The sequence below is a fragment of the Staurois parvus genome, unplaced genomic scaffold (assembly GCF_062004578.1).
Source record: "Staurois parvus isolate SC_StPar_1 unplaced genomic scaffold, SC_StPar_1.0 ptg002034l, whole genome shotgun sequence".
NCBI lineage: Eukaryota > Metazoa > Chordata > Amphibia > Anura > Ranidae > Staurois > Staurois parvus.
In genome coordinates, this window is record NW_028319830.1 from 113261 (window position 1) to 138597 (window position 25337).

A 25337-nucleotide genomic window follows, 5' to 3' on the forward strand; every position below is an offset into this window, starting at 1 on the left:
AGATGATCAGACCGTCACTCGAAAGAAAAAAGCAAACAATCATGGTGCAGTATTATTATTATTATTATTATACAGTATTTAGCGCTAAAAGGTTTGCTCTGCGCTGTACATTATAGTGGGGGACAGAACATGAGACAATACAGTAACAATACAATACACGAGGGGGTCAAGGGCCCTGCTCTTTCGAGCTTACAATCAAGGAGGGAGGGGATAGCGGTACAGGAGGAAGTGGCTGTGGGGGATGGAGTGGTAGGAGGAGATCAGTTGTTAGGTGAGGGCGGGGTAGACTTCCCTGAAGAGATGTGTTTTCAGGGTGCGCCTAAAGGTGAGGAGGGTAGGTGACAGTCTGATGGATTGGGGTAGTGAGTTCCAGAGGATGGGGGAAGTCCTGGAGAAGTCCTGCAGTTGGGCGTGGGAGGTGGAGACCAGGGAGCTAGAAAGTAGGAGGTCTTGTGAGGAGCGAAGAGTACGGGTTGGGTGGTATTTGGGTATCAGGTCAGTGAGGTAGTTTGGGGCAGTGTTATGAATGGCTTTGTATGTCAATGTTAGTATTTCAAATTTAATGCGTTGGGCAATAGGGAGCCAGTGGAGGGAATGACAGAGGGGGGTGGCAGAAGCGGAGCGGTTGGTAAGGTGGATGAGTCTGGCCGCTGAGTTCAGGATAGACTGGAGCGGGGATAGCCTGTGTTGGGGTAAGCCGGTGAGGAGGGAGTTGCAGTAGTCCAGACGTGAGATAATAAGGGAGTGAACGAGTAGTTTAGTAGTGTCTGGGGTGAGGAACGAACGTATTTTGGAGATGTTGCAGAGGTGGAGCCTGCATGAGTTTGCCAACGATTGGACATGGGGTTGGAAGGACAGGTTTGAGTCTAGAGTGACACCTAGGACTTTGTCTTGTGGGGTGGGACTGTTGGTGGCATTGTTGGTCATGATGGAGAGGGTTGGGGGGAGGGGGGCACGGGCTGGGGGGAAAATCAGGAGCTCGGTTTTGGAAAGGTTCAATTTGAGGAAATGGAGCGACATCCAGTCTGATATGTCGTTCAGTAGGTGGGTGATACGGGCGGAGACTGAAGGGGTGAGGCGAGGGGTGGAGAGGTAAATTTGTGTGTCATCGGCGTAGAGGTGATAGTTGAAGCCGTGGGAATGTATCAGTTTGCCGAGGGAGGAGGTGTAGATGGAGAAGAGAAGGGGCCCGGAGACAGAGCCTTGGGGGACCCCAACAAAGAGGGGGAGAGAGGGGGAGGTGGTAACGTTATAGGTAACGCTGAAGGAGCGTTGGGATAGGTAGGAGGAGAGCCAGGAGAGAGCAGAATCTCTGATACCGAGGGAGTGTAGTTTGTTAAGGAGGAGGGGGTGGTCGACTGTGTCAAAGGCTGTGTCGAAACTTTAATAAAGAAATGCACTTGCTTGTAAAGTTTGATGTTTTTTAAAACATACTGCACCATGATTGTTCACTTTTTTCTTTCGAGTGACGGTCTGATCATCTCTCAGTTTGGATACTAAATCACCTTTAGAGTGGATGTTCAACTTTGCAGCACATCAGCTGTTGGAGTTCATCCCTCATTTCTTCAGTGTTGTTGTCACCATATTAATCATTGCTCCCAGAGTAACAAGTACTATATGCTGGTTTTTCAACAATCAGCATATTACTCTGGTGAGTTCTATTTAACCGTTTTTGGTGGTGGATTTACTTGGTGATGAATTATTTTGGACATTATTGATTATTTGAACTTTGGACTTTTTCGTTTTTGCTGGACTTTATTTTGATTTAAAATATTGTTTCTTATTGTTTTGTTATTTATTTTCTTGTTTTACTTTTGCATGTATTTAAGCGCAACCTATTTTGTTTAAGTCAGGAATAGAACATACTGTATGAAGCATGAGCAGAAAGGTTACTCCCACTTGCAACCCTTATTGCTGTGCTGTGACTGGCTGCTTCAGTTTTTGGTGTTTCTGATTGGCTGGGAAAGCTAGTTACAAGACAGCAAGGAGATTGCAAGCTATGACAATGTTCATGAAGTGATAGCTTGTACCTGTTTTGAAGAGTAGCATAGATGAAGGAAAGATTAGACATTTGCAGTTGTGTATATCAACAATTGTAATGAATATGTAAAACCCAACATTTCATATTCCTGATCTGTGCCTGCTGTACCGTGTACTTGTATGAAAAGGTATCCTGTTCTCTTTGTATTGCTTCTTTTGTGTGAAATCCCTTGTGATCTTGCCAGTGACTCTGCTTTCCTATTAAAAACTGACCACACTAGGCATGAGAGCACAGCATGGTCAGTTTTCTAGCTGTGTTGAGAACTTAGTCTGATCTCCTTCAATGATCAGACATATGCTGACATGCCACCCCTACGCAGCCATTCACTGGGAAGACCAGCGCACTGCTGTCCCCATCCCCAGCTCTCTAAGATCTTTTTGCAGCTGAGAACAGAGGGTACATGATCGCTTATAAAAAGGGGAAAATGGTATTTACATTTTTTTTATAGCTATACTCTATATGTTTTGCCTTTCAATTATATTTTAAACTGAACAGGTGAGGGTTTACATATACTTTAAGTCTATTGCTGAATTTTACCTGAAGTCCTACTCTGGGCACAGCAAAAAGAATACCCTTGCAGGTTAAGTGCTTTTTAAAGTGTTACTAAACCCACACCAGTAAAATCAGTCTGTATATGCAGTAAACCATGCTTGTTATACTCACTGTGGAATCTAAGGGGTTAATCCTCTGCAATTTGTAAAAAGGTTGTTTGATCCTATCCTCTCTGATCCTCTCCTTCTTCCACAGTCCCCAATCCATGTGCTGATAGAAAAGAGTCTTGAGGGCAAGATGCACATGCTCAGTTTGGTGTGTATTGCTAGAGATTTTTTTTTCTTTTCTTGAGAGAGTGCGTGTGATCAGCACAGGGCCAATCAGCACTGTCCAGACAGAGGGTAAGGGGTTATGCAGCCTCATAGGACAGTCAGAGCAGAATGAAAACTACTCCTACAAACTTTAACCAGTGCTCTGCTGACCACTGATAGACGTCACAAGACTGCTCTAAATGCTGTTGAGAAAAGGTATTCGCAGTTCATACACTGCTCAAATTAAAGGAACACTTTTTAATCAGAGTATAGCATCAAGTCAATTAAACTCCTGGGATATTGATCTGTTCAGTGAAGTAGCAGAGGGGGTTGTTAATCAGATTCAGTTGCTTTGGTGTTAATGAAATTAACAACAGGTGCACTAGATGGGCAAGAATGAGACAACCCCCAAAACAGGAATGGTTTTACAGGTGGAGGCCACTGACATTTTTTCCCTACTCATCTTTTCTGACTGTTTTTCACTAGTTTTGCATTTGGCTAGGGTCAGTGTCACTACCGGTAGCATGAGGCGACACCTGGACCCTACAGAGGTTGCACAGGCAGTCCAACTCCTCCAGGATGGCACATAAATACGTGCCATTGCCAGAAGGTTTGCTCTCCTAGCACAGTCTCAAGAGCATGGAGGAGATTCCAGGAGACAGGCAGTTACTCTAGGAGAGCTGGACAGGGCTGTAGAAGATCCTTAACTCATCACCAGGACCGGTATCTGCTCCTTTGTACAAGGAGGAACAGGAGGAGCCCTGCCAGAGCCCTACAAAATGACCTCCAGCTTGCCACTGGTGTGAATGTCTCTGACCAAGCAATCAGAAACAGATTTCATGACGGTGGCCTGAGGGCCCGACATCCTCTCGTGGGCCCTGTGCTAACTGTCCAGCACCATAGAGCTCGATCGGCATTTGCCCTTGAGCACCGGAATTGGCAGGTCCACCACTGGCTCCCTGCGCTTTTCACCCTGAGAGCAGGTTCACCCTGAGCACATGTGACAGACGTGAAAGGGTCTGGAGAAGCCGTGGAGAACGTTCTGCTGCCTGTAACATCGTTCAGCATGACCGTTTTGGTGGTGGGTCAGTGATGGTCTGGGGAGGCATATCCATGGAGGGACACACAGACCTCTACAGGCTAGGCAATGGCACCCTGACTGCCATTAGGTATCGGGATGAAATCCTTGGACCCATTGTCAGACCCTACGCTGGTGCAGGGGGTCCTGGGTTTCTCCTGGTGCACGATAATGCCCGGCCTCATGTGGTGAGAGTATGCAGGCAGTTCCTGGAGGATGAAGGAATTGATACCATTGAATGGTCCCCACGCTTGCCTGACCTAAATCCAATAGAACATCTCTGGGATATCATGTTTCTGTCCATCTGAAGCCGCCTGGTTGTACCTCAGACTGTCCAGGAGCTCAGTGATGCCCTGGTTCAGATCTGGGAGGAAATACCCCAGGACACCATCCGTCGTCTCATTAGGAGCATGCCCTGATGTTGTCAGGCATGCATCCCTTGGGATGGAGAGGGATGGAAGCCATCAGCTGTCAGCGGTGGGGACACTGGAGACCAGCGCTGAAACCAGCGTGGAGTGCATGGAAGTCCGGACTGGGCGGGCAACCAATGGGAATGCGAGGATGGGTCAGGTGACACGTTTCAAAGCATCTGCTTCTTCTTCAAACCTGATTGGATGTTGGGGATGTCACTCTCTTACAGGAGGAGGACCGGACGGGGCAGACTATACGGACAGATGGACAGCACTGAGGTGGAGGTAGAGTTAGCCGCTAACATGCTGCCAGCTTAAAGAAGAACCAACCTCTCAGTCAGCATTGACTATTTTTAATCCTTATGCTACTAGCATTACTAAGTAGATAGGAAAGTATATTATATTTACTTGTTTTAAACTATTTTTACATTTCTTTGGCTTCTTCCTGGTTTGTGACCTAGGCCAAAATGATGTCATACATCTCAGTAGTCTTCATGGGCATTCCATTTTCATTCATCTGGAGGAGAGGAGGAGGGGATTTCACAGCTAGGAACACCCTTCTACCTGCATGCTAAGGGCAGATGGAATGCAGGAAGTAAATGCTACGTGAATCATCTGCCCTTACTCTAGATTAGTGGTCTCCAAACTGCGACCCGGAGGCCGGATATTGCCCTTTGCTTGCCTTTATCTGGCCCTCGGGGCACTTTTCCTTCCATTGATACAAGACACTATTCCTTTCCTCCCAACAATGGGGCATAATTACTGCTACTGACGTCAACAATGAGGCACTATTTCTCACATTGACACCAACGATGGGGCACTATTCTTCCCCCTGACACCAACAATGGGGCACTATTCCTCCCACTGACACCAATGTTAGGGAACTATTCCTCCCACAGACACCATTGATGGGGCACTATTTCCCCCCACTGACAACAACAATAGGACACTATTCCTTCCACTGACACCAATGATGGGGCACTATTCCTGCCACCGACTCCACTGATGGGGCCATAATTTCCCCCCAATGACACCAGCAATTGGACACTATTCCTCAAACTGACACCACTGATGGGACTTTATTCCTCCCACTGCCACCATTGATGGGGCACTATTCCTCCCGCTGACACCAACACTTGGGTACTATTCCTCCCACTTACACCAATGAAGGGGCAATATTCCTCCCCCTTATACTATAGATGTGTTGTTTACTCCCACTGATGCCACAGTCTGCCCCCCCAAAAGTCTGATGGACAGTAAACTGACCCTATATTTAGAAAGTTTGGAGACCCCTGATCTAGATGGTCAAGGCTAGAAATCCTAGGAGCTGTTTTTCAAAGTGATTTCTCAACAAAATCCCCACTGCAAAAGTAAACTGCTTGTTTTGCTTAGGGAATGATGAATATGGTGATATAACAACCTCATTCCTCACTCCCTCAGGATTTCTCCTCTTAGGCCTGGTTCACACCTCAATTCCTCCCAATGACACCAACAATGAGGCACAGTTCCTACCAATGACACCAACAATGGGGCCCAATGACACTAATGATGGGGCACAATTCCTACCAATGACACTAATGATGGGGCACCATTCCTTCCAATGACACCAGTGATGGGGCATAACTCCTCCCAGTGATACCAATGATGGGGTACAGTTCCACCCTATGGCACAAACAATGGGGCACAGTTCCTCCCAATGACACCAATGATGGGGCGTAATTCCCTCCAATGACACCAGTGATGGGGCACAGTTTCTCCCAATTACACCAGTGATGGGGCACAATTCCTCATAATCACACCAATGATGGAATACAGTTCCACCCAATGGCACCAACAATGGGCACAGTTCCTCCCAATGACACCAACAATGGGGCCCAATGACACTAATGATGGGGCACAAGTCCTACCAATGACGCCAAAGATAGAGCACCATTCCTCCCAATGATACCAATGATGGAGTACAGTTCCATCTAATGGCACCAACAATGGGGCACAGTTCCTCCCAATTACACCAACAATGGGGTCCAATGACACTAATGATGGGGCACAATTCCTACCAATGACGCCAATGATAGGGCACCATTCCTCCCAATGACACCAGTGATGGGGCACATTTCCTCCTAATGATACCAATGATGGGGGTACAGTTCCACCCAATGGCACCAACAATGGGGCACAGTTCCTCCCAATGACTTCAGTGATGGGGCACAGTTCCTCCCAATGATACCAATGATGGGGGGTACAGTTCCACCCAATGGCACCAACAATGGGGCACAGTTCTTCCCAATGACTCCAGTGATGGGGCACAGTTCCTCCCAATTACACCAGTGATGGGGCACAATTTCTCCCAACTACATCAATAATGAGGCACAATTCTTCTCAATCACACCAATGATGGGACACTATTCCTACCAATGACACCAACAATGGGGCCCAATGACACCAATGATGGGGCACAATTCCTCCCAATGACACCAAGGATGGGGCATTGTTTACTCCAACTGATGCTGGGACATTTTCTACTCCCAATGGTCACAGTGCAGTCCCTCTAAAGTCTTAAGGACAGTAAAAACTGGCCCTTTGTTTAAAAAGTTTGGCGGCCCTTGACCTAGTGCAAGGGTAAATGTTTTTCATCCCTGGAGTTCAGATTTGAGATATATTATTACCTTTTGAAACTTTAAAAGCTGGGATATAATGGTCGTCGTCTTTCAAGTTGGTGCAGTCACTCAGTGACAAAGTATAAACTAAAACCTCCTGACCTTTATTGATCTTCTGTAAAATAAGACAGATCAGAGAAATTAAAAAAAATAAAAAATCAGATACCTGGGGAAGACCACAAAGACTATATTTTACTGTTACAAACTATACATATATATATAGACTGATATAACTCCACTATATTTGTTTGATGAAAGAACAGGAGTTTAACAACTAAGAATCAGCAAATAAAGCAAGTTTGCAAATATAACTTTATTTCCTTTCTATGTCTGTCCCCTGAGAGCTGTACTAAAACCTGTAGCTGTCTGATACCAAAATGACTTACCTGGACTTCTGAAAATCAAAGAAAACATTCAAAAAATCCTTTTAGAGTTCCTAGCTCACAGTCTCCCTATAATACTATACTACTTAGAATCTGGTAATGTTGCATGGAAATAAAATACGTTTTCCATGAAGGCAAACCCCTTTAAAATACTAATAAAGCTGATCTCCAGGTAGATACTGTATATTACAATAAAAACATAAAATCGCACTTGAGATCAATTATAGTCTACAGTTAGAATCCGCACCAGCAGCTAGCACAGTATTACCCGTTACAATACATTAACTATAAAAATTGAAAAATGCAGCACTAAGTACATACAGTATCTAAAATTACATGATGCAAGAAATTCAATATATAGAATATAGAAAGTCCAGTATTAAGAAAACAGCATGAGTCCAATATGTGTCATACATCGGAAGGAAAAAGATCCTTCACCAGCACCAAACACACTGCCCCTCACCGGATAATTTTGACCCCCAAAGGAAGGTCATTAAATGCTGTATGTTTCCCACAAACAATCACTGGACTAGATGTACTTCATAAGAATCCGTCCTTCAGAACAAAACTCATGAAGAAAAGCACCTGAATTTCTTGTAACCTCATATGGGATATTCCTAATAGCCTCTGCTTCTGGTCTGGATGAAATACAGCAGATCCTGCATGAAAGGTCATGTGGATCAATTCTGTTACTACTTTCTGCAAATTCCCCTTTGTAAGATCTCACAGTCCTCCAATCGGAGTTTCCGACCCACCTAGCAGACCAGGAAGTACCTGTCTCTGACAGTGTCACTTCAGTACTGTATCTCTATCACTTCTCCCCGGTGTCTCCAGACAGACTGCTGTACTTTCTGATGTCTCGCCTCAGCCTTAGCAGATCCCTCCTGTCTGATCTCCAGACTACAGGCTCTGTTTCAGCTCCCTCCATAAATTATAGGATTAAGGTCTGGAGACTGGCTAGACCACTCCATGACCTTAATGTGCTTCTTCTTGAGCCACTCCTTTGTTGCCTTAGTGGTATGTTCTGGGTCATTGTCATGCTGGAAAACCCATCCACGAACCGTGTTCAGTGTTGCACGGCATCCCCAGTGTCCCTTCAAATGGGCCCCGGGTTCGCATGCCAAACTCTCTGAGGGTGCAGCTGCCTGTGGGCTGCAGGTTGCACACCCCACCCCTGATCTAGCCCTTTCTTCCCCAGCCTGACTGTGTCTGGGCTGCTGCTTTCTTTTAGTCATGGAGGCTCAGCATCACCTGGGGGCATTACCTAGGGTGGTCTGCATGCAAATACAATGTGCCTAGGAACACCCGCTCTAATTCAGGTTCTCTAGTGCATTCTATTGTGATTGTCCATTACTCAAGCCCTGAAGAAGGAGGACTTTTCCTCCAAAACACGTTGGCTGTATCTGATGCTCTTAAATGTTTCAAATTAACTTTTTAGGTGATATGAATAGCCGTGCTAGGCATTCCTTAGTCCATATCCAAAGGTCAATCTTTTTTTTTTACCACTGTTAAAGAACAGAGTTCTCAGCCCTGGAAGAAAAATCTAAAATAGAGTTGGCAGTCATTTTTCACCTTACCAGATGGGATGTCTGCTTCTGCAGCTCTTCCGAATTCTGGCAATTATACTCAATCTTCAGTGCAAGAAAGTCAACTGATTCCTGGAAGAGACAAGAATGAATGCCAGATCTGTTGCTATAGTATGGCAAACATGCTTCGAATAGATGTTTTGTGTGAAAATGTTGGCCAAGATTTTTTCCTCCCAGAACCACATTCTTGAATCTTGGTTTTCATAAAAAGTAATTTTTACAACTGGGAGATTTAGATATCAAGACATATTTAGACAAAAGTAAGCAGCAATTAAATTGTTTTATGTCAAAGATGAAACCCACTAAACTGCTATGAAAACATTTTGGTTAATATCTAAATTGACCTTAAAGTAGAATTAAAGCCTAGCCAGGGGCGGACTGACCATTTGGAAACTCGGGCACTGCCTGAGGGCCCGGGGTCACTAGGGGGCCCCATGAGATGCCCCTGGTACCTTTTTCATAGGCTTTTTTGAGTTTGGGCAAGGACACAGGGCCCCATGATCCCCCTATTGCCCGGGGGCCCCATGAGTTGTCAGTCCGCCCCTGAGCCTAACACTAACTAGTTTTAAAAATGTTCCCTCCCCCTTCTCCTACCTATCATTCCTATCCTGTAGAAAAGATCTGTATACTTATCTTTTTTAAGTGGTTGTAATCCCTTACATATACCCAGTGAAGTAACTGGCCTCAGGTGAAACAGAGATGAAACAAATCCTGCATAAGGTGTACCTTATACGGGGTCACTAGGGGGCCCCATGAGATGCCCCTGGTACCTTTTTCATAGGCTTTTTTGAGTTTGGGCAAGGACACAGGGCCCCATGATCCCCCTATTGCCCGGGGGCCCCATGAGTTGTCAGTCCGCCCCTGAGCCTAACACTAACTAGTTTTAAAAATGTTCCCTCCCCCTTCTCCTACCTATCATTCCTATCCTGTAGAAAAGATCTGTATACTTATCTTTTTTAAGTGGTTGTAATCCCTTACATATACCCAGTGAAGTAACTGGCCTCAGGTGAAACAGAGATGAAACAAATCCTGCATAAGGTGTACCTTTTAGTAGCAGTATTCTCTTTTCTACATCAGTTCAAAGTGCGGACTCTTTAAAGCTTGTCTGAGCTGTCAGAAGAAAGGGGCGAAGAGCGAAAGTTACACTCCACAGAGCTCAGTGAGGAGAGCTCTGAGAGTGATTGGAAGGAAAGGGACACCCCCACTTCATACAGCACACAGGAACAGAGCTGAGGCTGTATATCTGCTGCAGTTCTCTCTCCATCATGTGATCCTGCAGCTGCAGCTCTCTTGTGTCAGTGAGTGGTGGCTGCAGGAGAGAGGAAGGAGCGCTGACAATGGCTGGGAATTTTGGGAGCCGTGACATCACCCATAGGCTCCCATAACCCAGCCATTGTTAGCGCTCCTTCCTCTCCCCTGCAGGAGCTGCACACTGACACAGGAGAGCTGGAGCTGCAGGATCGCATGACTGTACCAAAGCGGACTAAAAAAGATAAGGAGAGGGGAGGGAAAATTTTTAGGAAGTTGGTTTAGTTCATGGCAGGCATTAATTCCACTTTAATATGGGGTAACTAAGGCTGAAGTTTAGGTATAGAAATATAGAACATAGAAAAGTGAGGGCAGAAAAAGACCGAGTGGGCCATTGAGTCTGCTCGTTTTTTTTTTTTTTGGGGGGGGGTGTGTTTTGGTTATTTTTTTGCTTTTATTTTGTTAACTTTTTTGTCTTAGTATAGATCTATGCTTGCCCCAAGTGTGTTTGAAGCTATTTACTGTTGACTGGCTCACTACGTCTGCTGAAAGTTTATTCCAAGCATCAACTACTCTTTCAGTAAAATAGTACTTTCTGAGATTAGTTTTGAACTTTCCTCCAGTTCGTTTAAGGTCATGTCCCCATGTAACAATTTTTACTCAGTTTCATTGGTCCAGCCTAGGCTAATATAACTATGTACTGTATGTGTTGTACCTGTGGGATCCTTCTAGAAGATGGAAATCATTGTAGTAGTCACTGCTAGCTTCTGAGTCTTGTGTTGAATGACTGCCCTGCTGCTTACTGAACAAGGGATCTCACTCACTCTGCACAGTCTCCATTTAGGGAACGCTTTGGGGTTGACTGACTAGAACGGGAGAGTGCAAAATCTGGTGCAGCTGTGCATGGTAGCCAATCAGCATTAGTAACACCTCATCTGAAATATGCAGTTCAGTTTTGGACACCAATTTACAAAAAGAACATTGGGGAACTGGAGAAAGTACAGAAAAGGGCAACCAAATTGATAAGAGGCATGGAGGAGATCAGCTATGAGGAAAGATTAGAGGAACTGAATTTATTCTCTCTTGAGAAGAGGAGATTAAGGGGGGATATGATCTCCATGTATAATACATAAGGGGGGATATGATCTCCATGTATAATACATAAGGGGGATATGATCTCCATGTATAATACATAAGGGGGGGATATGATCACCATGTATAATACACAAAGGGGGGGATATGATCTCCATGTATAATACACAAAGGGGGGATAGGATCTCCATGTATAATACATAAGGGGGGATATGATCTCCATGTATAATACATAGGGGGGGGATATGATCTCCATGTATAATACATAAGGGGGGATATGATCTCCATGTATAATACATAAGGGGGATATGATCTCCATGTATAATACATAAGGGGGGATATGATCTCCATGTATAATACATCAGTGGTTCATATAGTGAACTCGGTGTAGAGTTATTCACACTGAGGTCATCACAGAGGACAAGGGGGCACTCTTTACGTCTGGAGGAAAAGAAATTTAATCTCCAAACACAGAAAGGTTTCTTCACAGTAAGAGCTGTGAAAATGTGGAATAGGCTCCCTCAAGAGTTGGTTCTGGCCAGCTCAGTGGATTGCTTCAAAAAAGTCCTGAATTATTTCCTAGATACACAGAATATAACTGAATACTAACATTTATAGGTAAAGTTGATCCGGGAATATTCAATTGCCTCTCGGGGGATCAGGAAGGAATTTTTTCCCTGCAGGAGCAAATTGGATCATGCTTTGCTGGGTTTTTTGCCTTCCTCTGGATCAACTGTGGGTGTAGGTTTATAACTTTTTTTTTTGGTTGAACTGGATGGCTTTTTTTGTCTTTTTCAGCAAGACAAACTGTGTAACTACAGGTGAAACTCAAAAAATTTGAATATCGTGCAAAAGTTCATTTATTCCAGTAATGCAACTTAAAAGGTCAAACTAATATATGAGATAGACTCATTACATGCAAAGCAAGATAGTTCAAGCCGTGGCATGGAAGCTATCAGCCTGTGGCACTGCTGAGGTGTTATGGAAGACCAGAATGCTTCAATAGCGGCCTTCAGCTCTTCTGCATTGTTCGGTCTCATGTCTCTCATCTTTCTCTTGGCAATGCCCCATAGATTCTCTATGGGGTTCAGGTCAGGCGAGTTTGCTGGCCAATCAAGCACAGTAATCCCACGGTCATTGAACCAGGTTTTGGTGCTTTTGGCAGTGCGGGCAGGTGCCAAGTCCTGCTGGAAAATGAAGTCAGCATCCCCATAAAGCTCATCTGCGGAAGGAAGCATGAAGTGCTCCAAAATCTCCTGGTAGACGGCTGCATTGACCCTGGACTTAATGAAGCACAGTGGACCAACACCAGCAGATGACATAGATTCCCAAATCAACACAGACTGTGGAAACTTCACACTGGACTTCAAGCATCTTGCAGTGTGTGCCTCTCCATTCTTCCTCCATACTCGGAGTCCTTGGTTTCCAAATGAGATGCAAAAGTTGCTCTCATTAGAAAAGATGACTTTGGACCCCTGAGCAACAGACCGGGTCTGTTTTTCTTTAGCCCAGATAAGACGCTTCTGACATTGTTTGTTGTTCAGGAGCGGCTTGACAAGAGGAATACGACATTTGAAGCCCATGTCCAGGATCCGTCTGTGTGTGGTGGCTCTTGATGCACTGACTCCAGCCTCAGTCCACTCCTTGTGAAAGTCCCCAACATTTTTGAATGGCCTTTTCCTGACAATCCTCTCTAGGCTGCGGCCATCCCTGCTGCTTGTGCACCTTTTTCTTTCACACTTTTCCCTCCACATAACTTTCTATTAATGTGCTTTGATACAGCACTTTGGGAACATCCAACTTCTTTTGCAATTACCTTTTGAGGCTTTCCCTCCTTATGGAGGGTGTCAATGATGGTTTTCTGCACAACTGTCAGGTCAGCAGTCTTTCCATGATTGTGATTCCTACTGAACCACACTGAGAGACCATTTAAAGGCTCTGGAACCCTTTGCAGGTGTTATGGCTTAATTAGCTGATTAGAGTGGGACACTTTGAGCCGAGAATATTGCACCTTTTTACAATATTCTAATTTTCTGAGATTGTGGATTTGGGGTTTTCATGAGCTGTAAGCCATAATTATCACAATTATGAAAAATCACAGCTTGAACTATCTTGCTTTGCATGTAATGAGTCTATCTCATATATTAGTTTCACCTTTTAAGTTGCATTACTGAAATAAATGAACTTTTGCACGATATTCTAATTTTTCGAGTTTCACCTGTATTTAGCTTCTAGCTTCAGCTTATTCAATTAAGCTTTGACCTGGAAGCTGATTGGTTTCTATGCAGAGCTGCACCAGATTTTGCACTCTCCAGTCCTAGTAAATCAACCCCATTGTATTTCTCAATGAATGCAAAGTGTTCTCTGATTGACCTAACTTGAAATCTCTAAGAGATGTGTTTGGATTATTTATTTTTATAGTCATGTACCCTGGTACAATTTGTGGCTGATTTTTGCTTGGAAATACCATATAATATCATGTTTTGTAAGTGAAAGTGACAATTCCTTCCCTCCCATTGCAGTGGTCTGTGCTGGCAGAGCTGACTAATAGTCACACCTCTCATCTCATTATCTCAAGTGTCCTTAAAACGGAGTTCTACTCACTCTGTAAAAAAATAAAAGTCAGCAGCTACAAAAACTATAGCTGCTGACTTTTAAAAAACAGCCACTCACCTGTCCCACGATCCTGTGGTGCCCCTGCCGCAGCCCGTTTCACTGGCCATCCTGTATTCCAGGAGGCAGGCAACTTCAGTGTGGTCACCCGGCTGTGACAGCTTGTGGCTTCACAGCCGGGTACCCACTGCGCATGCGCAAGAAGCGCTGCGCTTCCTGAATGGCCCCGTAATCTTCTGGGACCTGCCACGTATCCCACAAGACTTCAAGGAGGGAAGGTAGGAGGACATCTTCCACTTCTGATCGCCTAGGCAATCACAGCGGAAGTGGGAGTGGATACCTGTTAATTTCGGGTACCTGCTCCCCAAAGGTGCAAATCCTTAATATGGAGCAGGGGACCAATCTTTAAAGCGGAACTTCCCCTTTTGGGTGGAACTCCGCTTTAATCAGAGCAACTTCATCACTGAATGATGATTGCAGGGAGCGCTTAAACTGGTCATACATTAATCAAATTTTGTTTGATCATTGCTAAATAGGCTAAAATTCATTCCGTGCGTGGCCCTGTCTGCACCACTGGACATGACAAAAATGGATTATTCAATTGCTTTTGTTTAGAAAGCCAAGTGGAAAATTCTTTTGCTGAACAGTGATTGCAACCAATAGCATGCAGCCGGCTATCAGAATACAATAGCTGTAGATTGGTCCATCCATACTGTTTAGTTTTGAAGGGCGAATCAAGAGAAATCTTAATATGTATGACCGGTTTAATGCTAGTGCCTATTGGACTGCATAGCCATCTTTGGAAGCCCTGCACAGCTACTGTAACTGGGTGAGCTATATAATTGGAGGTTGTACTGAGTGCAAAGTCTGACTGCATATCTATTTCTATTACTTCCAATGGGCTTTATGTATTAGCAGCATAATTAGTGATCCTCATATAAGAGTTTTTTCACTAATTCTATAACTGTTCGAAAAGTATTTGATTCTGAAGTAAGGGCAAAACTATTTTCTGGGCATAGCAATGCCATACAACCAGAGAAACCAAAACTACAAAATAAGATGTATTTACCAAGAAATTGCCTTTTAGTGACTGACAGGCATCCAAGACGTCTGGGTCAAGAGCAACAGACAATCCCCCACCTGACAAAATAAGCAAATGTTTAAATATAATTGCTATTATTGATTTATACATTATTAAAGTTCCATCATATTATGCAACTCCATATAAAGACACAAGGACACAAAAACCGCTCTAGTATAAAAATAATACCATACATGCAAATCAAGCTGCAGACACCACGTGAGATGCCCATCACAGTGCTTCTTGCACTAAGCTGCATATAAATAAAAAAATACTCAAAAATTATAAATACATTATCTCTAATGAATCCAGTCCACAGATGAAACTTGTTCCAGGGCACGGAAGATGTCATCTCTGATGAAATGCATTGGGCGGAGCTACATGCTGACGTCACCACGTTCCCGAAAGTGGAATCGGAAGTGAGGTTGATCTGGTCCACGTTTTTTTCTGTACTACACAGTGAGATTTATCATTATGTAAGTACATTTTATGTGTTTAATGAAAGTGCCCATGGGTTTTTACACTATTGGAGCTTTTGTTCTTCCATTTCTTTTCAACATGTGTAGACACAAGTTGACAGAAGATGTCTGTGAACCAACTTGCTCTCTGAATGTGGTGTATCTTGCCAAGGGAAGCCTGGAGTCTGATCTATAGCAGACCAATAGTCTTCTTTGTTCTACATGACTTCTCTATAATTTAGGGGTCATATAGTTTTGGTAAGCCTTCATTTGTGACCACATGGTGGTGGAATCTTTTCTTTTTGGAAGTGGGAAGCACTTTTCAGATAGTATCAAACACCATGAAATTTTAATAATGGACTAAGTTTTACCCTGGACTCAAATCTTTATTTCATTTCTTATAGATAATCTATTTGTAATTTTTAAGTATATATATTTTTTATTAACTGTATATGCACCTTAGTGCAGAGTATTTATTTATAAAGGCATATAAAGGTAAGAAGCTGTAGGACAAGAATAAAGTGGGTCATTAATTAGCAATCTAGTTTGATACCGTTGGGTATATTGGAAGTACTTCATTATAGACTGTTGGGTGCCAACAAGTAGGGCTTGGATAAAGGATTCCCAATTGTCAAAACATGTTTTCACCTGTGATCCGTTGCTTGCGCAGGCCTCCACCCAGTCCATGTGAAAAACATAAGATAGTTTATCTACGAATAAAGAAATTTGGATAGATCCACTTATGGAGGATGGTTTTCTGTGCTGCAATGGATACATGCACAGCATACATGGAGAAGTCGTTTGCAGCCTCTTAAGATTCTAATACCTGGGATATAAATTAGGCCAAAGATTGCTCATTCAGGGGTTAGAGGTAGGTAGTTTACTAAATATGCATTTAAAAGCATTTAATTCCAGGGCACAACCAGAAAATATGGAGTAAATCTGCTTCTGGATGACCACACTTCAGGCAGCATAATGAGGAGCTTAGGGACATAAGATGAGAAAAAAATTGGAGACATATAAGAATAGTGAAAGAGCCTAAGCATCATTTCATGGTACATTGTAGCTTTGATCATGCCCGAAGACAAACGCAATGTATTTAGAAGAGTGTCAGTAGATAGATGGGGGAAATCCTTGGTCCATTCATTTAGACTAGAGGTTGTGGCAGTGCAATCCAGTGATTGCTGGAAAAAAAATTAAATAGGGTAGACCCTACTTTTTTGGGGATTTGGATGTTCTAAGAGTGAATCCAATAAGTTCTCCTAGTCTCTAAGAGAATTTTTTGATAACAGAGGTGAAACAGACTGTTGATTAAGTAGGGAAATTTCTCTAGTGCTACATTAGAAGGAAATAATTCCTGTTATCAACATCTACCAAAAATCTGATATAGCAAAGACTTCCATGGTGCTAGTTTTTAAAGGTAGGATGACTATAGGGCTCCTGGAGATCTGCATTTTTCCAGAGGGTTAGAAAGAGAGGTGCATGACTACTTATCATGCATCACATGCGTATTGTATGGCACACTAACCATGTGGAGTATAGGAGAGGGTTCTCAGACACCTTGGCAGGTAGATGTTCTTTATATAGTCAATTATTTTGTAGGTGTCATAGTTTAATCAAGTTCAGTATCCGTATACTTCATCTAATCCCTTACATATCTAGTTAAAGATGCCAGGTTATATAGTTCCAGATCAGGAAAATTGAGCCCTCCATTACTGGAGGCTTGTTGTACAATACGTAGGACTATGGATGCTCTCCTGCTGCCCCATGTGAACTCCCAGAACATTTTTTAGACACACATGAGGTCAGAGTGTATGGGCAGTAGGGGGAGAACCAGGGGCGGACTGACCATTTGGAAACTCGGGCACTGCTCGAGGGCCCGGGGTCAGAAGGGGGCCCCATGAGATGCCCCTGGTACCTTTTTCATAGGCTTTTTTGAGTTTGGGCAAGGACACAGGGGCCCCATGATCCCCTATTGCCCGGGGGCCCCATGAGTTGTCAGTCTGCCCCTGGGGAGAACCTGAATAGTAAAAAAAAAACTTAGGAAAGGCTACCATTTTTGAAAATATAAAGATTTTATGTAAAAATTTAATTAGGGGGGAAGGAGGAACCAGGGAAGAAAAAATATAGGTAGATTAAACTTTAGCTTTAACCACTTGCCTACCGGGCACTTTTACCCCCTTCCTGTCCAGGCCAATTTTCAGCTTTCAGCGCTGTTGCACTTTGAATGACAATGTAACACTGTACCCATATGAAATTTTTATCATTTTTTTTCACACAAATAGAGCTTTCGTTTGGTGGTATTTACTTGCCACTGGGTTTTTATTTTTTGCGCTATAAACAAAAAAACAGCAAAAAATTTGACAAAAAAAGTTTTTCTTTGTTTCTATTATAAAATTTTGCAAACAGGTAAATTTTCTCCTTCGCTGATGTGCATTGATGAGGGTGCACTGGTACGCAGCACTGATGGGCACTGATAGGCAGCACTGATGAGGTGGCACTGGTGGGAATTGATGAGGAGGCACTGATGATGCTGCACTGACATGCAGCACTGATGGGCACTGATAGACGGCAATGATGGGCACGGATGGGCACTGAGTGGCGGCACTGGCTGACGGCACTGCTGGGTGGTACTGCTAGGTGGCACTGCTGGGCATTGATGTGCACCACTGCTGGGCGCTTTTGGGGCTGTACTGATAATCAGGGCACTGATAAGCAGTGCCCTGATTATCAGTGCAGGTGTCCTCTGTGACACTTTCCAGTTATCGGCAGTACTTTCCTCAAGCTGTGACAGCATACTGTATTTACTTTGTGATCAGCTGTGTCATTGGACACAGCTGATCATGTGGTAAAAGGCCGCTGTGATTAGCTTTTTACTTTGTCATGTGATCAGCTGTGTCCATAGGACACAGCAATCACAGGGTGTCTGCCCTGGGGGCGCGTTCTTGGAGGACATTGTATGACACCCTCCCAGAACTGGACAGCCGCGCTGTAGCCGTCATTGGACTAATATTTCTTATTAAACTATAATTTATTAAACTACCTTTTAAAGAGATGCATTTTTTTCTTTTAACTAGCAGTTTTTTCTTATACATTAACTTTGTATTTTGATACTGACAGCATGGTAAAAGGTTGCAAAATGTTAGGTTATATTTACATTTTTTTACAGGTAAAAAGAACAAATTAGAAAAAAAGCTGATAGGAGATTTCAATTTTGGTCAAACTCAGATTTAACCCACATTTCCAGAATGTAAATTTCAAATTGCATTGAAGTAGAAAAAAATGTTAAATGTTTTGTCCTTTAGCATGTTGATGAGGGGGGAAACGGGGAACCAGAGAAGACAAAATATAGGCTCAGCTTTAATGAAGTCGTATTTATTTCTGGGTAGCTTCTAAAGCAGAAATTAACTTTTAGGCATGTATGTTTTTGTTTTCTTTCAGCTACCAATTTTTTTTATACATTAACTTTATATTGAAAGATTTAAAGGATAAGTTCACCTTTTGGACAAAAATAATAAATGCATATTTTTTTGCAGGTAAAAAAATGTGCATTTATTATTTTTGTCCAAAGGAGCCTGGCAAGCGTTGCACCAGTGATCAGTAGATTGCTGATGCTATGCAGGTCTCCTGCAGACCTGTCAGAATATCTGCTTGCCGTACGGGATGTATGAACAAGCAAATATTCTGACAGGAAACTTCAATGAACTACCACAGCGCTCCACAGTGCCATGATAGTTCATTGAAAACTACAAACTCAGACAGCCACTAAGGCTGTTGGGGCTTGCAGTTCATTCATTCATGGAAGTCGATCAATGAATGACGCAGCTGTGTGGGCGGAACCCCGCTTGGCCGCACTGTTTTCAAATCTTACAGATAGTACTGGGAAACGTCTTCTCATAATATCTGTCACAGGGGGCATGGCGGGCACAGCTGCACCTATGGGAACATTTTACATGTTCCAAAGGTGAACTTATCCTTTAAGGACAAACAAATAAGGGTCCAGGTTGTACTTTGATACTGACAGCCAGGCCTTTTTTTTCACAGAATAGGCGCAGTTACTCCCCTTCCTAAATCACCCCTTGTTTCCGCCCCCTACCCACCTCCCAGTATTGCCCCTTTTAGGGAATACAGAGCAATTAATTATGTAGTACTAAGTAGTTTGTAAGGATTTTGTTATTAATAACAAGAAAAGCAGCAAAATAGATCCCTTGCAGCCAGCAACAATAGACCCTCCCCAGCAACAATAGATCCACCAGCATCAAAAGACCCACCCAAACAACAATGTACCCCTGCCAGGAACAATAGATCCCTTGCAGTCGGCAAATATAGACCCTCTGCAGTAACAATAGATCCACTAGCATCAAAAGACCCACCCAAACAACAATGTACCCCTGCCAGGAACAATAGATCCCTTGCAGCCAGCAAATATAGACCCTCCCCAGCAATAATAGATCCCCCTGCATCAAAAGACCCACCCGAACAACAATATACCACTGCCAGGAACAATAGATCCGCCAGCATTAATAGACCCTCCTGCACACCCCACCACTCCTTGAGTGCTGGAGGTGCCAGAACTGCGTTCCCTCACGTTCCTGCTGAAAAAAAGCCCTGCTGACAGCATGGTAAAAGGTTGAAAAATGTTAGGTTATATTTACATTTTTTAACAGGTAAAAAGAGAACAAATTAGAAGAGAAGCTGATAGGTAGGAGTTTCCAATTTGGGTCAAACTCAAATTTATCCCACATTTTCAAAATGTAAATTTCACATTGCATTAAATTAAAAAAAAAAAAAAATGTAATTGTTTTGTCCTCTTCCTTGGAATGTCGACCGTATATTGGAAATGAAATAGTTATTTTTAGAATTGTTTCTTTGGTAGCATGCTACAGAAATGGTGAAAAGTCTACGGAATGTTTTAGACCAAAGATTCATTAGCTCTCTCATATATAATGTTATCACTCTGATATAAAGGCGTTATCGCTTTCTGATATTGATTTGCACAAACAAGACTTATCTCAGTTCGAAGTTCAAAGCGTGATCCGGGATTCGGTGTCATGGTGAAAGGGAGATAGTAATTTGAATTTGAGATCAGGTTGGGGTGCATCTGAGCTCATTCAGAGGTAATTGATGGGTCCGTTTGACTTGCTGTTGACCTTCTGCTGACTTGCACTAACTTGTGGCAAGCTGCTTTTGTATTCCCATTGACTTTGTATTGGGAGAGAAGAGATACAAACAAGCCACTCAACACAGACTCTACAGTTCAATGTTACCATCTCCCTACAATCCCATATACAATAAAAAGCGCTGACACTGTACTAATGACACTAGACAGGAAGGGGTTAACATCTGGGGTGATCACAGGGTTAACTGTGTGTGTTTTACTAGGGAAACATGCTGCTTTGTATTGCTCTGCTATGCAGAGCAATACAAAGCAGCAGGTTGGTGCTGACAAGGGAGAGATCTGTGTTGTTTACATACAGACCTGTCCCCTGTCAGTGATTGCCAGGTGCCAGCGGGGAATCATTTGTGGCAAGCTACTTTTTGTATTCCCATTGACTTTGTATTGGGAGAGAAGAGATACAAACAAGCCACTCAACACAGACTCTACAGTTCAATGTTACCATCTCCCTACAATCCCATATCCAAGGTCATTTTTTGCTTCTGGGTGTGTATAGCGTTTACAATATATATACAATGTATATATACTGGAATTAAAAAAAAATGTTTTGTACAAGTAATGGTGGTAATCAGCGACTTATACCGGGACTGCGGCGGGCATTCTAACACTGGGGGGGGGGGGGGGCAAGGGACTGACTGACTAACTGCCACTGACATCCCCAGTGACAGTAATACAATAAAAAGCGCTGACACTGTATTAATGACACTGGACAGGAAGGGGTTAACATCTGGGGTGATCAAAGGGTTAACTGTGTGTGTATAACTAGCGAAACATCCTGCTTTGTATTGCTCTGCTATGCAGAGCAATACAAAGCAGCAGGTTGGTGCTGACAGGGGAGAGATCTGTGTTGTTTATATACAGACCTCTCCCCTGTCAGTGATTGCCAGGTGCCAGCACGGAATCTCTGGCCAGGACCCAGTGATCAATAGCTGTAGCCGCCGATGTCAGCACAGGTAGGGTGGCATGCGTGCGCCCCCTACCCGGAAATGCAAAATTACGTATATATACGTGATTTTGTGCAGCCCTGCCGCCCTGTTGCAGTACTTCTGCTATAGGGCGGTTGGGAAGCGGTTACTAAATGCAAAAAATATCTGCAAGAAATCCAGAGAGCTTGGCATTTTCTACTAACTTTGCTTATGCTGTATTTTTAGCAGTTACAGTGCCTTGAAAAAGTATTCATACCCCCTTGAAATTTTCCACATGTTGTCATGTTACAACCAAAAACGTAAATGTATTTTATTGGGATTTGATGTGATAAACCAACACAAAGTGGCACATAATTGTGAAATGGAAGGAAAATTGTTTTCAAAAGTTTTTACAAATAAATATCTGAAAGTGTGGTCTGCATTCGTATTCAGCCCCCTTTACTCTGATACCCCTAACTAAAATCTAGTGGAACCAATTGCCTTCAGAAGTCACCTAATTAGTAAAAAGACTCCACCTGTGTGTAATTCTGTGAAGCCCTCAGAGGTTTGTTAGACAACATTAGTGAATAAAAGGCATCATGAAGGCCAAGGAACACACCAGACAGGTCAGGGATAAAGTTTTGGAGAAGTTGTAGGGCTAGTTCAGACTAGATGCAGTCTAGTGCATTTCTTTTTCTGCATCAAAAATGCATGCACAGTGTATTCCATGTATTCCAATGGCCCTGGTTCACACTAGTGCAGTCAGTTCCAGTCAGTTTCCGGTGCAGAAAAAAAATGCTGCATTTTTTTCTGCACAGAACTGTACTAGAACATAGCAAACTGCATCAAAACTGCACCGGAATGGAGTATGGTGTGAACTGTGAGCAAAAATGTATCCAGAGTGAATTTTTGTGGTGTGATCTGGCCCTAAATCAGGGTTAGGTTATAAAAAATATCTCAAGGTTTGAACTTCTCACGGAGCACTGTTCAATCCATCATCCGAAAATGGAAAGAGTATGGCACAACTGCAAACCTACCAAGACATGGCCGTCCACCTAAACTGATAGGCTGGGCAAGGAGAGCATTCATCAGAGAAGCAGCCAAGAGGCCCATGGGAACTCTGGAGGAGCTGCAGAGATCCACAGCTCAGGTGGGAGAATATGTCCACAGGACAACTATTAGTCGTGCACTCCACAAATCTGGCCTTTATGGAAGAGTGGCAAGAAGAAAGCCATTGTTGAAAGAAAGCCATAAGAAGTCCCGTTTGTAATTTGCGAGAAGCCATGTGGAGGACACAGCAAACATGTGGAAGAAGGTGCTCTGGTCAGATGAGACCAAAATTGAACTTTTTGGCCTAAAAGCAAAACGCTATGTGTGGCAGAAACTAATGCTGCGCATCACCCTGAACGCACCAACCCCACCGTGAAACATGGTGGTGGCAGCATCATATTGTGGAGATGCTTTTGTTCAGCAGGAACAGGGAAGCTGGTCAGAGTTGATGGGAACATGTATGGAGCCAAATACAGGGCAATTTTAGAAGAAAACTTGTTAGAGTCTGCAAAAGCCCTGAGACCGGGTTGGAGGTTCACCTTCCAGCAGGACAACGACCCGAGACATTCAGCCAGACCTACAATGGAATGGTTCAGATCAAAGCATCTTCATGTGTTAGAATGGCCCAGCCACAGTCCAGACCTAAATCCAATGGAGAATCTGTGGCAAGACTTGAAAATTGCTGTTCCCAGATGCTCTCCATCCAATCTGACAGAGCTTGAGCTATTTTGCAAAGAAAAATGGGCAGAAATGTCCGTCTCTAGATGTGCAAAGCTGGGAGAGACATCCCCAAAAAGACTTGCAGCTGGAATTGCAGAAAAAGGGGGTCCTACAAAGTATTTTTTCCGGGGGGCTGAATACAAATGTCGCCACACTTTTCAGGTATTTATTTGTAAAAAATGTTGAAATCCATTTCTCATTTTCCTTCCACTTCATAATTATGAGCCACTTTGTGTTGGTCTATCACATCAAATCCCAATAAAATACAATTCCGCTTTTGTGGAAAATTTCAAGGGGTATGAATAAATTTTTCAAGGCACTGTAGCAGTGTTGTCAGCCCTGCTCAGTTCTCTCTGTGGACTACAGAACACCTCCTATTTTTGTTATAAAGATGATGAGCAGGGGAGGTGATCTGTTGTCCTAACGCACTTCCTGTCCTGCTCAGAAAAGAATCCGGCAGGGCTGACAACACTGGGAATTCAATGTAGCAAAGGGATTGTGTTGCTCAAACAGGAAGTTAGGGGCAGATCATTACATACTTATGGTTAAATGTTTATAAATGTTTTGTATGTATTTGAGAGATATACTGAATATGTTTTTTTTGCCCAAACATGCCCTTTAGGTGCTATTGCAGCTTGATGAAGCTGGTCAATTACAAGATATCTTCTTCCACAGCAAGCCAGCATGCTAACTCACTATGGCAAGACTATGGTGGTCACAGCTAAATGTGTCCTCTTAACATTGACAGAAAAAAAAAAAAATATAATAATAATAATAATTATATATATATATATATATATATATATATACACACACAGTATATATATATAAGACATAAAGCATATTTAAACTATATCTGAAAGTATTGTAATGGAAATATGGAAATCCATGATGACATCGCAACATTGACAAATTACGTCTTTATCGTTGTTATAAATAGTGTTGTAATTGATATCACATTTGAAACCCTTTGTATAGAAAATTAAATACTGTTATTTTGTCATTAAAGTATATTAAATGTCTGAGGTTTATGCAATTAGGTTGAAATTAATTATTACCGGTAACATTTACCAAAATGGGCTGAACACTCACCTGCTGTAAAGTATTTGGTGTGGTATAAGGTAGAAATCTTCTCATGCGCTTCGATCAAAATCTGCAAAGACTGAGGGTTTGGTATCTCCTCTTTGGGAACATCAAAGGTGATCCAGGTATGTATCAAATCCCCGAATGTACGGAACGCAAAGTCAGCATATTTTATATACAGATCCGATGGTTTGTCTTCAGTGATGGATGTTGGAAGACCACTGAGATCTCCTATGTGTAGGGCACCAACAGGTCTGATGCTAACACTGGCCAGTGCCTGAAGAAGGCTCCTGTAGCACTGTACTTGAGTCTCATCCTTGAGTAGAAAGTTCCAGTTTAGATAAATCTTGTAGTGGGTGACTCCATACTTCTGTAGTAGAGGTATCTGTTCTGTCATTACTTGTAGATCACTTTTACTGCACCCAAGTACAATATTTGGCATTGCCTCATTATGAAGACCCACTTTACTTTGGCTCAGAGGTCCAGCAATGGCAATTAGGTCTTTTTCGGCTATCGAGAAGTTTCCATGACACAAAGATGAGAGGAGAACCAAGAGAAGCCCTCCCCAGGCTAGACCCATTCTGGCCAGTCTGTATCCTAAGCTGTACCAGCAAAGCTATTTATGGAATGATAAAAGCCATAAAATTAGCACTGGTCGTCTTATCTCTAATGCAGATAAAGGCTAAGAAAAACTATTTATGAAGGGATAATGAGGCTGCTACAACATGAGATAAAATATATAGAACCCCTTTTAAAATATTCTGTTGTAACTTTTTATACAGTGCATCCAGAAAGTATTCACAGCGCTTAACTTTTGTCACATTTTGTTATGTTACAGCCTTATTCCAAAATGGATTAAATTCATTTTTTCCCCTCAACATTCTACAAACAATACCCCATAATGACAATGTGAAAGAAGGTTGTTTTGAATTTTTTTTGCAATTTATTAAAAC

At 42.9% G+C, this 25337-nt stretch overlaps 1 protein-coding gene across 1 annotated transcript in view; it reads right to left on the bottom strand.

Moving 5' to 3' along the window:
• Nucleotides 1-24964, bottom strand: part of LOC149432951 (lactase/phlorizin hydrolase-like) — an 84136-nt gene extending 59172 nt beyond the window's left edge. The window contains exons 1-4 of the mRNA XM_089664775.1: nucleotides 24394-24964; nucleotides 14981-15051; nucleotides 8950-9030; nucleotides 6999-7104 (exon numbers count right to left, since the gene is read on the bottom strand). Of these exons, the coding sequence (XP_089520901.1) occupies nucleotides 6999-7104; nucleotides 8950-9030; nucleotides 14981-15051; nucleotides 24394-24964 (829 nt within the window). The remainder of the gene's footprint in view (nucleotides 1-6998; nucleotides 7105-8949; nucleotides 9031-14980; nucleotides 15052-24393) is intronic.
• Nucleotides 24965-25337: the final 373 nt, after the last annotated feature.